Source organism: Pipra filicauda, unplaced genomic scaffold (assembly GCF_003945595.2).
Source record: "Pipra filicauda isolate LSUMZ 115617 unplaced genomic scaffold, ASM394559v2 scaffold90_size2875636_pilon, whole genome shotgun sequence".
Taxonomy (NCBI): Eukaryota; Metazoa; Chordata; class Aves; order Passeriformes; family Pipridae; genus Pipra; species Pipra filicauda.
Genome location: NW_024105098.1, coordinates 1,820,467 through 1,834,063, shown reverse-complemented (window position 1 = coordinate 1,834,063; position 13,597 = coordinate 1,820,467). Strand labels below are relative to the sequence as shown.

Sequence of the window (13,597 nt, the reverse complement as noted above, 5' to 3'; positions counted from 1 at the left end):
TTCCCTGGTGATCCTCATGGGTTGGTCTGGAAACTCTCCACCCCTCCAGCAGCAGGATTACAGGCACTGCAGGAAGTGGAGGGGCAGAGCCATCCACTTAAGGCTTCTAGGAATTGTTTTAGAGGCTTGTCTCTGCCAGAGTGTGCACGATGGTTTGCTTGAATTGACCTGCAATATTTTCACAAGTGGCTGCTTTGTCTTCTTTGGGTACCTCACCCTGTATTATGATTGGAAGAATAATAAGTGATGCACAGTGAACCCTGTAATGAGCTGTCACTTGCTTCAAAAAGGCAACTCAAATCAGACCAAAATCATCTCAAACTGGGCCTGTGAGAATAGCTGGGTGTTCTTGTATTAGCTTTTGGTGCAGGTAGTGGGGATAATTCCATTTCATTATATAAGGTTATTGTGAAAATAAAAATACTAAGGTTTATATATAAATTACATTGTGTATGAAAAAAATGGGTATTCCATGTAGTAAAAATCCATAAGCCAGATGTTGGTTGGTAGGTTTAGGCTGCAGGGAGTTCTATAACTGTTTGTAATCTTATGCCCATAAGATTTGGGTAAAATCTGTTCTAGTGGTTTTAGCATGTTTGGTTTTAGCATGTTTTGTCATTTTGTAACTTTGAGGGTCTTGATTTATTTTCTTTAACTTTAGTATCATTACTTCTGTAACATGTATATAAGAAAAAAGTGTTTCCTTTGTTTGGTTTTGTCTTGTTTTCTTCAGTAACTAGTGCCCTTTCTACCTCCCCACATTTTGTTGTTCTTTTCCATCACCTTTTCACACAAAGTATAGACAAACTCCAAAGCTGTTATTTAGTCCCTGGGTCTGTTAAGGAGTAAAGTTCTGATACAGCAGAGTTCCCTCCCTACCATCTGTCCTGTATGGGTTCTTCAAGTCTGATCAACCAGTGTCTGCAGGTAATGCTTCAAATCCCTTTTTCTTTGGGCTTTGCCTACAGTGTGTTTGATTTTTGAAGAGCCAAACCTCCTTCCTCTGCAGGTTTGGATTTTGCTGCTGCTGGAAGGAAAGAGGGGCTGTATTTATGGCTGCAAAAGACACTTCTCTAGAGCTTCCTGGGCTGGACTTGGCTCTGACAGAAAAAACTTTGTAGCCTTCCCTCAGTCTTGTCCCTTCCCTCCTGTGTGGCTTTCTCTGCTCTTGTCCATACACTCTGGATATGTAGGAACATACCTTTGCTGTGTCTGCAGGACCTCGGCTGACAGGAATGCAAGTAGCTCAAATCTTAAGTTAGGCTTTTTTTTTGGCCTAATAAAACTAAGAATGAGAGAAATACTGTCATTTGCCTCCAGATTTTTGGAGGATGTCGTAGCATTGCATGTACTCAGACTTTAGAAGGCTTATTTTTCAAGAATGAGCAGTGGAAATTTCTTGAATACTCTGCCACTCAGCTGGCAAATCTGTCTTGCTGTAATTCTAGTAGGTTTTTATCCTCTTGTAATTGTCAGGAAGCAGCAATTCTGTTAATTAAGCATTACTGTTCTTACAGAAGGGGATTATACATCAAGTTCTCAGTGTTTGTACAAATTATTTCCTCAGACACCCTGATCCAGAGTTCTGTTTGATCTGTTAAAAGAGGGATTTAGGGAAGAGATCTTGATGCAGTTGCTCCTGTATTAGTAAATTAATTATGTTGGAGAATGAAATGGATTCCTTAAAAAAAATTTCCACGTCAGTTTTTTTTTACTTCTTTGCATGACCAGATGTGCTTTTCTATTGGGAATTAATTTATGAAGGACTGTATCAATCCAGCTATTTTCATAGTAAACAATTTTATTTTTCAGGTTCACGCTTTTTAAGAAAAGAGGAATAGAACAGGAAAAAAAATGGCAGCAGAAACTCAGACACTTAACTTTGGGCCTGAATGGTAAGTTTTGTCTGGTTTGTGAGACTCCAGAACCTCATCTAAAATGAATTTCTGTCCTTTGGAACAGAACTGATTATAAGACTGAATGGGATATAATGTGTTTGTTGTTCCATCCTGCTTCACCTCACTCCCTGGCCTGGGATTGAAGGCAATATTGTAAGATTAGTCTTCACTTTGTGTCTGAAATGGGTTGGGTTTTATGTTACATTAAGGCATGATATTTACATTGCTACCAAGTAGAATAATGTGTAGGATCCCAGAGGTGTGCACAGAGTAACTGAAGATGTGCTTGTTTGGTCTTTCCATGTGCTACATGTTAATAAGAAAGTTCTTAAACTCTCCTCGCTGGACTTAAATCTGTAGCTAAGCAAGCTTTTTCTTTTTCCACTGTTCAAAAAACCCAAACCCTGTATGGAACATGATGAAAGTGAGTTTCGTGTCACAGTATCCTGCATGTGTGCACTGGAAGTGTCAGGAAAAATGAGCTGCTGCGTTAAAGGGAATCCCTGATGTCCTGTAATTTTGTCAGCTGTTAGTTTTCAGCTTGTCTGACGTGCATTGTCCTGGTTTTTGCTAAGGAATGGTTGCACAGGTGTGATTATTCATTATTTGTTCCAGTCTCCTGTCGAAGTGTTGGTGGCTTCAGTTACAAGCAAGACTGGTGGGTGGTGTGGTTTCTGAAGAGGGATGTGATCCTGGGGGTGTGGAGTGGGCCTAGGAAACGTAACTGCTGCACAGCCTGTGGGGAGACTTACTGGAATAACATCTTCACTTCTGCTGACACTCTTCTCTGCACAATGCCCAGAAATTGGAGAGGATTCAGCCAAGAAGGAAGACATGATTTGCGGGCTGGGAAACAATGAGAGCTCAGTCTATTTTGTTAGATGGAAAGGAGGTTAAAGAATGACTCTATCGCCGTCTATAAATACACCCACCAGGAAGATGTGTTGTGCTGGAGTGCTCCTCAGTGGAAGAGACAGACATGATTAGATTCTTGATGGATGGAAGCCAAAGTTATATTAAAAAGAAGGGGGAAGACAACTCTAAAAAAAGCACATTTTAACAGTAGCTCGATTGCTGTGTCATAGTGAGGGGACTTCAGTCTCCATTTAGTTTAAAAACCAGATTAGATTGTGTGTGGAATATGTATTATACTTGAGTGAGTTACTAGATTTTTACAGGAATGATGGAATATAAGGTTTATAATTATTGCTTTGGGTTGCAGTGCAGTCGTGTCTGTCACATAAGCTGCTGTATCACTTCACAGTGAAACTCTGGGCCAGGTTTGGTCTGCATTGATCAAACATTGAACATTGCACTGAGCCATCTAATCCTTGGAATAATTCTTCCCCAGGCATGTTTTGTTTGGAAGTGGTGTGTAAAGGACCTGCCACGGGGTGGCACCAAACTAAAAAAATAAGATCAACATTTGACTTGCAAATTGCTTTTTCCTTTCTGTTTAAAGAACAATAAAGCAAATCAAAGCATGCTTCAATAATTAGGTGAAAGGTAACTTCTGAATCACTGTTACAGTTTAGAGCACCTTCCTTTCCGTGGATTTCTCAGTTGTTGAGAAGAGGTTTTGTCGTTCACTTTTCTAAGATGCACATTAAGGAAAATGTAGGAGAATGGTCAGGGTTCTGTTTCTTGACACATACATCCTTTTGTGAAACATTCCTCAAAAAAAAATTACGAAAAATATAGAATATTTGTGAAACTGAGGAAATGACGAAGGGAGACTAATGTACTTGCAGAGTGGGAATCACATACAATGGTAAGATGTTATGTGCAAGAAGTCCTTTAACTTGCCTGTATGGGATGGGAGCAAATGTATTTGCATATTTATCCGTTACCATAAGTTAGACTGCTGCTTGAAATGTCTCTGAAATAGTGGCACTATATTTTGTGCATCTTTTTTATTGATACCCTGAGCTAAATGATATATGCACTCTAAAAAAACCCCAAGCAAACCATTAATTTTAATTTCTGGAAAAGGATTTGTAGTAAAGAAGCATTCCAGAGACACAAGAAGAAAACCCATTGTAAAATTTACTGTACTGTAGTGTTAAACTTTGCCAAACAGCTGAATAAACTCGTGGTTAATGTTTGCTGCACTGTCCTCAGCATGGTAAGAATTTTTCTTGTCCAAAAGAAGATGTTGCCATGAATATCTGTGGAAGATGGACAACTGATTTGTGTGCAGCCAGTGTTAGCAGCTTAGGCAAGGCTTCAGGGGTGCAGCAGCTTGCTATATGTTCAACATAAGAGTTTTCCTGTGCAAGTTCAATTCCTTGCTGTGCTCCTGGGAATGTTTTTTCTCTCTGTCCTGGCTGTGGATGAAGTGAGGGAAGCTCTTCACCGTTGGAGCACCGAGGCTGAGTTTTGAACCGAAGCCGTGGCTGTCTTTCCTCTGTTTGTTGTGTTTGTGCCCAGGCTGTGCCTGTGCAGGGGGTGGTGGCACAGTGGCACAGGGGGTGGTGGCACAGTGGCACAGGGGGTGGTGGCACCCCCTCAGTCAGTGCCATGGCTCGTCTCTGTTGCAGGCTGCGAGCCCTGTCCAGCGGTGGGAGCGTGACATCCCCTCCGCTGTCTCCGGCCCTGCCCAAGTACAAACTAGCAGACTATCGCTACGGGAGAGAAGAAATGCTGGCACTTTTTCTAAAGGATAACAAGGTGAGCAGGGAAAGGCCTGATGTGTGTGCTCCTAATGAGCCTTGAGATCAGGAATACTGGTTTGTATTTTGGGATTGTGGGCGGAGAAATCACGTGTCCCTTGGCATCCCCGACTGAAGAGGTCTGATTTGGTGGGGGGGGTTTGTGTGTGTGTATTTATTCGATCCCACTTTTACTGCATTCATTATGTTTGATTCTTTTTTTGCCTCTTTAGGGGCAACTTCCTGTACCCCGGAGAACAAAAAACCTGATTGCCATATTCAGTCCCACTGCCACAGATGACTGAGGGTTAAAGTCTCCTTGCAGCTGTGCATATTTGCTTGCCTCAGTAGGATTTTATTTATGTAGTGCATAATAGTTATTTGATTGAGCTACAAAGTCAGGCAATAAATCATGTTAGCAGATCATCTGAAAATGGCAATGGATCCACATTTATCCCAAATTAAGGCAGTTTGTTTTAGCAGGTAACTGGCCCAATGAGAGCAGTCCTCAGATATTCCCTTCTCTGGGAATCAGGACACAAATACAATCAGGCACATGGAATGCATTAGGACAGTGTAGAAAGTCAAGAACTTCCTCCTGGTTTCATTTCAAGCAAGGCTCTCAGTGGTGTAAAAGATGATGTAAAATTTCAGAGGTCCTTTCAGGCAACAATTCAGGCAAAAATTTCAGGCAACATTCTGCATTTGTAAACACTGGGTTTTCCTGCAGCTGGTGACAGAGGTTGGTTTGTTGTTGAAGCAGCATGTAGTGCCTTGGAAATCTCAATCCCTCAAGTGAGGGAGGGGCTGCAAGAAATGGTGTCAGGTTGTGCCCTGAGCTTGGCACAGAGCTGTGCACACCCAGCTCCCTGTTCCTGCCCTGCCCTGGCCGTGCTGACACTCAGTGCTGGGAGCCCTGTGCTGCCTCCACAGGGGCACTGAATGTCAGGGGTGTTTGTGAGCCTGTGAAGTGTGTTCTCCTGAAAGCCCTGCTCTAACATGCAGGATTGTCCCACTCAGCCTTGGGGAGCTGTGATTTAAACCTTGGTGTTGTGCTGGAATAAGCCAGCCAGCCAGAGGCTCACTGTGCTAGAGCAGGTGCTGCTGAGGCCTCTGCAGTTGTGACTGATTCAGAACAACCTTGGAATATCCTGTGTCACAGGAAGTTCCCCATCCTTAGGAGTGGTCCAAAAGAAGATTTTCTCCCTGTATGTTTGCCAGAAAGGCATTATCATTAGACTGTGTCTTGCTTTTGATACCCAGGTGTTTCCAGGGGGCTGAGAAATTCTAGTTATCTTGACAGTGGTTCTAGTTAACTACTCAGGGCAATGTTTTTAAGCTGTGTCTTGTACCCTGTCCTTTTTCACTGGGTCATCTTCAACTTTGCTTCATCTTCAGCCAGCAAAGATTGCTTTTCTGATTAAAAGATACCCTGACTGAAAGCAGGAAAGCTTCTGCTAGCATGTGCCCAAATGAAAATATAAAAAGTCTTTAGTATTATGAACTAAATGTTTTTGAAACAGATTTCTGTTGGCATAATTAGACCTCACTTGACTGTAATTGCAACTTCTTGTCCAGATTCTCAAGGTCACATCTGCTGATGGAGCTTCTGATTCAAAATTAGTGTTAAAGTTTATTTTGATTTAAATCATCAGTGTTCTCTAGCTAATTTATACATATAGTTTTGTTTTACTTGGGTTTTTTGTTTGTGGTTTTTTACCCTCCTTGTTGGTTGTAAATTGGAATTGCTGACTTTAAATCAAATACAGCCTTTGTGCTGTGTGTGGTAGTTTTGCTGAATAAAAGTCTGGCTATAAAGTGCATTGGAGTTAAAGCAATAGTTTTTAATTTACCAGATGAAATTTCCCTTGGTTCAGGTTTGAGCTGCAGTGCTGTGTAATTTTGTATTCTGATGTCTGTGAGCTTGTGTGTTGGGGTTCTTTGGAAATCTATAAGAATTTGTTTTCTGGGGGTGGTAAATTTGCAGTTCCACCCACCCCTGGTAAATGTTCTGGGAAGCACTGGTGTACTGGGTGGATGGACACAGAGCTGGCAGGATAACATTTTTTGTGAATCAACGTCTGTGGCATCATCCCTGAAGTGGAAATACTTGGATATAGTAGAATGCTCTTTTCCTTTGCTACAGATACCTTCAGACCTTCTGGATAAGGAATTTCTGCCTATTTTACAAGAGGAGCCCCTGCCACCACTGGCACTTGTACCTTTTACAGAAGAAGAACAGGTTGGTATTCCTTTTTTTTTTTATGTTAAATCTTTAGATTGTCAGTGGTGTAAAGACAAAATGAAGAGTATACCATAAAACAACAAAGTGAAGAGTAACCATAAAATTTGAGATTTGGAGAAAGAAATTATGAAAGCACAGTGTCAGCATACAGTTTAAATTCTGTTCACGCTCAGTTGTTGTCTTAGATTTGAACAGATATTTTGTCATGCAGTGTTCTGTGGATGTCAGACAGCTTGCTAAATCCAGGATCACCATCTGGGAAATGTTACCTATTTTTTGAGTTTGTGCCATTTTCAGATCAGTAAAATTTTCTCCAGGTTTTAGATCCCCTTCTCTTTTGTGATCATAGAGTCCTAGAAGTGTCTAAGTTCTGTAGCTTCAGCTTTGTGCCCTTTGGACAACTGTTGAACTTTTTTGACTGTTAGCATTTCTTAGAAGGATCCAGTGCTCTTAATGACTCCATACACAGGCAATTGCTTGATTATCTCCTTTGGTCTCCATAGGTATGTGGTTGATTGGTGAACAAGATAAGAGTGAGAACAGGCAGTCCATAAAGATTCCATTTCAAAGATGACTGATCTGGGTAGTTTGAAAAACCCTGGATTTAAATGGCATTCCTAGTGGAGAAAGCTGCCTGCCCTGCTCTGGACAGTGCCTCTGACTTTTGACTCTGGATTCATTCCCTCTTTATGGCTGTCAGAACTTTTGATTTTGAAGCTGCTCTCCAATTTGTCATGTTTCTTAGCACTTACTCCATAATACTGTTGTTTGGTTATTTTGTTACTTTTCTAATAGAAAGCTGAGTATTTTTACTGGCTTGAGTACTTTGATTTTTGCAGGGGTGGGTAGTGTTACTATTAATTTAAGATATCAGAGCATCTTCCTTCCTTTGCTCCGTGCTGTTGTGTTCTTGAATTCTTCGTTTCATTTTGTGCCTGGGTATTCTTGTATATCCTCTTCACCTCTTCTGGAATTCCTCCCTCTTCAGAGTTGATTCATATTTCTTGTATCTCTGTAGGATGCTGTCCTTTGACACAAGATGCTGATGGTTTAGTTTTTAATCAGCAGTTGTATTTGAGTTCACGTGGATACATTGTAAACACTTATGTCACAGTTAGTCTAAAAAGGGAGCTGAGACTGAGAGGGTGCTTTAATGGGAAGTCTTAGCCCAGCTCCTGTTCTTGAGTAGGAACAAGAAATGCTCAGCCAGACATAGAGTAGCACAGCAGAATAGTGAACCTCAGTGTAAATACCCTGACATTTGTTTGCTGCTGCACAGTGGAGTCCTTCAGAGAGCACTGCAGGCCTTTTGCTGTTCGGGGGGACACTGACTTTTGGGGGTTGTTGGTGTACTCTGGGAGGACTAATACGAGTTTAGGGCTGTGGTACTGGAAGTGTGCTGAGTGGCCTCTTGGCACAGATGAGATGGGAAGTGCTGCTGAGCTTCAGGGATAGGTGGTCCTCTGCTGCAGTGCCCAGTGTTTCACCAGTCTTGAAAAGTCCTGAGGAGTTGGTGTGCCCTGTGTCACTGCTTTCTCCTGCTTCTTTTTCACCTGTAATCATACAGGAACCTTTAGGCACCTTAACAGTTCTCTACAATCTCCACAAAAATCTTAATCTGAAAGAAGAGGTCCATATTCCCTTTTTAATAAATTTCCACTAATGCTTTCTGGGGACCCAGAGGACGTGAACAATCCGGTTTTCTATGTCCATTTTCCCCCCCTCCATGGCTGATTTGAGATACCAGGGGAATGCCATGATTTAAGCTACTAGAAATTCCTGGTGTTTGTTCCCCATGACATAATAAACATCATTTATCATCAAGAATCATGTTCAGAAGTGATCGTGAGGTGAATATTAATGGATTTGCTGCTAGTCCTGGTACAGGGAAGTTCTTACCACTAAGATTGATAAAAGATAGTTTAAAAGTCCCTTTTTACCCCCTCTGTGAATACTTAAGATAGAATTATTGTCTCAGAGCTTGGGGGGCAGAGATTTGGGAGTCCTGATTAGAGCAGGGGTACTTTGGGTAGGGTGCAGGTGAAGCTGTTAGCATTTCTCTGTCAGGCTTTTGCTCTAGGCCTGGGTTCAGAGCAGTTCTTGCAGTCCCAGCACCCGTTGGCATTGCAGCTGTGTGTGTGCTGTGGCTGGAAGAACTTGTCTCAGGCTGATGGAAAGATGTGTTATCTGGGCGTGGGTGGTGGGTTATGGCAGCTCTGTGAATTTAAGCTTTAATTTGTTTAGTCCTGTAGAATTTAACCAGCAGATACTTAGGGTTACACTATTCCCTGTTACAGGACGTGGATCTGCTTTGGATGGAGTTGCTGGTTCTTTTTATGTAGAATGTTTCTTTAGTGATAACAGAGTTGCTGAGCTAACCTAGAGCTCAACTGATTGACCTTGTAGTAGGTTTTGTTATATAATATCACAGATTTGTCTGAGATCTGTTTCCATGGAAGTGTCTGAAGAAAAGAAGGTTTCTGTGGATGGCTTTAACAGAGCTTTCCCCCATGGACCACTGGCACTATGGAGCACAGGTTCCTTTGCCTTCCTCCCCAGCCCCTTTATTCCTGTTTGTGACAGGGAAGAATTCAGTGGTCTTAGTCTTATCTGCCCGTGGAGTAGGGGAGGCTCAAACTCTTGCTGAATGTGATGGAGCTCCTGACATCTGTTTCTTAAAGGCCTCTTCCATTTGCTCCTAAAGCATTAACTGAGCCCCTGTTTTGGGGCAGCTTTGCTCTTTGGTGTGCACTGTCAGGGGTGGGCATTGAAGGAATACACTCATCAGTAGGAGGGTGGGATTTGCTGTTTTGATTTTGTTTTTATTGCTTCCTGTGATCTCTCCATGTGGGTTGTTGTCACTGCACAAGAGGATCTCACCCTTGGCCACAGCGGCCTCTACAGGGGGAGGGGGAATTGGCTCAGAGTTCAGACAGAAATGGCAAAGTTAAAAAACATTTGGAAAAGGGAGATAACTATTTTGTCCTTACTGGAAGAATTAAGGCATAAAAAATAAGGAATCTCCTATGCAAGACAATGAATCTGATAAGTAGCTTAAAGATGGTTTTGTAGGGAAATATTCCCTTCTTCATAAAAAAGCAGAAGTATCAACAGCAGGAAAGGTGGTGATTTGTTTTGAGGCAAATGGAGGTGGTTCCTTTTGACTTGCTGATGAAATGGTTGCTTTAAACTTCAAGAGCTGGCTGGGAAAATAGTCAGATTTACTGGAGGCTGACCTTGCTATTTTGCCATGCATGACTGCGTTTTTTCTTTCCCCTCAAGTCTACTTAGTTACCAATTCTCTCTTGGAGGAAGATCTACTTTTCTAGGAAGCACATACCAAGCAGTTTCTGAAATGGGTTAAAACTCCTTCAAATGCCTGTTGGCTCTGATGTTAGCCGTTTAGATTTTAAATAGTATATAATTGCTTGTCTCATTGTTCTCTGAAGACCTTCAAAGTCATAGTAATTCAGATGAGTTTGATGTAAGCACTTGCCTGCTTTAAGTGTAACAGCTGTTTGGAGTCCTTTGCATTCTAATTATTTAAAACTGGCAGTCAGAAAGTGTGTGTGAATCCAGGTTTGCTTGCTAATGTTTCTGAACTTGCTCCTGAATCTTTTGGCCCAGTTTTCCAACTATTTGTGTTCAGAGAATGGGGCCAGAGTTGGTTATAATTATCCATTCTTTATCGAAATAGCTTTTTCTTTAGCAATTAATATGGAAATAAAATTGAATTTTACTGGTGTTTATTGCCTTATTAAAAGGAGTATCACTTGGATTTCAGAAGTCTTAAGTACACTTAGTTTTCCCCAAAGCATATTACTCCTGTGATATATTTAGAGAGGGGGGGAAGAAAGGCTTATTTCTGCAGAGAATATTGGTAAATATAACTTTATCCAAGTTTTGTTACTCTTTACATGTTTCTGCTTTGCCAAAGAATGAAGTTTAGAATTGCCATTAATTCATGGTGTCAGGTGTAGGCAAGTGCCAGTCTCTTTTTGGAGCAGAATGTCTGTGTTCAGTCTGTGTTCCAATTAAGTAATGGGAACATCATCTGCCAAAGGAGTAGGTGCTCCACTGCTGCCTTTAGAGCAGAGCAATGTCAAGTGAGTAGCTTGGGAGCGCTGATGTCCACCACATCCCTTCAGAGACCGCTCCAGCTGCTCCTGTGCCCGTGGGATCCTTTTCCTTACTGGTGTTGGTCCTATGGGCTTGTGCTGAGCACGGGGAAAGCAAAGCTGGTGTTAGGCTGAGTTTAGGCTGACGAGAAGTGTTTGTTTGTGGTTTCGGTGTGTGTGTGACTGACCCTGCCCTGCCCTGTCTCCACAGAGGAATTTCTCGATGTCTGTAAACAGTGCTGCCGTCCTGCGGCTGACGGGACGCGGAGGAGGAACGGTGGTGGGGGCTCCTCGAGGTCGAAGTTCCTCTCGAGGTCGAGGTGAGCTGCCAGTGGGATGTGCTGCGCTGTACACAGGTGATCCAGGCTAAAGCTGCTCAGGGGTGTTGTGGAGCTCGGCTAGAGCCGGCTTGTCTCATGCCCGGTGTCTTTTCCCTTAAAGCTTTGAAACCTTCCCAGTAAGGTGGTGGTAGAGCCCTCGTGTGCTTAGGGGTTCTACACACCTTTAGTGCACATCTGGGACCTGTGGTACATGTGCTACAGGCCTTTGTCAGAGTGGTGGGTGGGAGAGCAAAAGGGGGAAAGGTGGTTTGGAGGTGGAACATGAAATAGTTTGGTTCAGAATTGTTGGAAATAACTTTATTAAAGCTCTAAAACCAATTTGTAGGGAAAGGGGAGGAAAATGCACAAATGTGTTTACAATGTCAAGGTTGTAGTAGATGGTGTTCAGTATTCTGAAAAATCATCTGCATTTGTTAACATCCTGAGCATAAACAGGAGAAGGTTAATGGGAAGACATAATTGAATTTGGGAGAAATTTGAGTCTTGCCAGTTTTAGTACCTTGCTGTAGTCGATGTCTCATCCAGGATCACTTCAAACATTTGCTAATGAATTGAGAAAATGTCCTCAAGCCATATTCCCTAGTTTAAACCAAATTGTTAAATCCAGGGTTTATCTTATCTCTTTCGATGTGCATACTTTTGTGAACACTTTTTTTGAGCATTATATATAAATATGATGAGTTGCATTTATAATAGTAAGAAGCTAATAACTTGGAAATATCATCAGGAGTAATTAATCTTGTAACCTCTGTCTTTGCAGGTGCTTAGGTGAGGTTTCTCTTAGAGCCCTTTCTAATTTAATTCTGAATGTCCTTAACTGGTGATATTTTAAATAACAACTTCCATACATAATTAAATGCTTGACCAGAATTTTGCTCTGACTTAATGTGTTCTCTCATTTCTGTTCTCCTTCCTTAATGCTGCTTTCTTTTTTAGCTTACATCTTTCAGATACTTGTAGGTTGTCGTCTGTCCTCTTGTGGTTGCTTCCCAGCAAAGACATATGAATTTAAACTTTTATTAGACTGGATATTTCCTGTTGCTTCCCCTTCTTTTATTTATCATTGTATTTGCACAAGTGCTCAGGGTTTAATTTAAAAAAAAAAGTGTGTGCATTTACATAAATGTGGGGTGACATTCTTACTTATATGTACCTTGTTATATTTCTGTTCCTCGTGTGGAAGTTGTTGCTTTTTGCTGTGTGTATTGCTCCCATCTGTTTCATTTTGCTAAGACTACATGTATTAGCTATTTTTTAGATGCATCAGGGCTTAATTCTGCAAATTAAATGAATGCTGCTTAAAATGTGGTGATTTGAGGTCCTACCACCGCTAGTGTGCTCTCTAGTTTGAATAGCAAGATCCCTTGACTGTTTCTAACTTTGCAAACCCTTTATTTTGTTTTCTTTTTGTCAGATTTCCCTTTGTTTCCTTGCTGCACCATTAACAGTGAATGCCATCCTTCTGCAGTGAGCAGTGGGTTGCTTTTTAATTACCCCCACTAGTTTCGGTGAGGTGGCAGGGTTAAATGTGGCAGAATATGGCTTCTAATCCAGACATTCTGTTATCGAATCTATCTGTATGCATGACAGTTTTGTTTGGCAGTAAACTTTGATTCCTTACATATGAGTGGACAGAACTTAAAATCTGTGCAGTATTAAGATGTTTGAAAGCTGCTGCCTGTATTCCTGGTTTTTCATAGTTCATTTTTAAGATGTGTTGAGAAACACTAGCAAGAACTTTGCAAAGTTTCAATCTTTTTCACTTTTTTTTTTGTTTCATCCTCATCTAATCTTTTAATTTGTTTGAATTGTTATATGCTGTGCTTGTTGGGCTGCTCTGCCGTTCTTCTGCTAAGCTGTAAAAGATAATTTCCCCAGTAAATGTCCTCAGCTGCCTGAGCTTTCCTTGATCCTGGGTGCTGCTTGTTTCTTCCCCTCTTCCCCTTCTCTTCCCATGAGCAATTAGTCTTGGGCTCAAGGCATAATGAGTCTTCCCAAAGTTTCTATATCTCAGCAAAGAAATTAAAAGTTTCTGCCAGGACAAAACTGTACAATTTTCATAATTATACACGTCATGTTCTTGTAATTAAGGACTTTGTTTTCAGAGTTATTTATTAAAAGCTCAGTCTCAGACTGTTGACAAATGACTTAGAAGAACACATTGCTTGCAAGGAGCAGGCTTTAAATGCAGTTCTGTTTTTTCAAGTTCAGTGAAAAGAACTTGGAATTTCTTTGGAGTTTGTTCACTAAATGAACTGCTTCACTTGCCGGTTGGAAAACGTTTTTGTTGCACTGCAGAATTGCCTGGGTTTAAAAGGTTATCTGGTGTTTTTCATGGACATTA

At 41.4% G+C, this 13,597-nt stretch overlaps 1 protein-coding gene across 1 annotated transcript in view; it reads left to right on the top strand.

The window, feature by feature from the left end:
• Positions 1 to 13,597, top strand: part of GIGYF2 (GRB10 interacting GYF protein 2) — a 73,419-nt gene that overhangs the window by 9,435 nt on the left and 50,387 nt on the right. Inside the window, exons 2-5 of the mRNA XM_039391114.1 lie at positions 1,813 to 1,895; positions 4,439 to 4,568; positions 6,696 to 6,791; positions 11,124 to 11,232. Coding sequence (XP_039247048.1) covers positions 1,855 to 1,895; positions 4,439 to 4,568; positions 6,696 to 6,791; positions 11,124 to 11,232 — 376 coding nt within the window. The 5' untranslated portion in view covers positions 1,813 to 1,854. The remainder of the gene's footprint in view (positions 1 to 1,812; positions 1,896 to 4,438; positions 4,569 to 6,695; positions 6,792 to 11,123; positions 11,233 to 13,597) is intronic.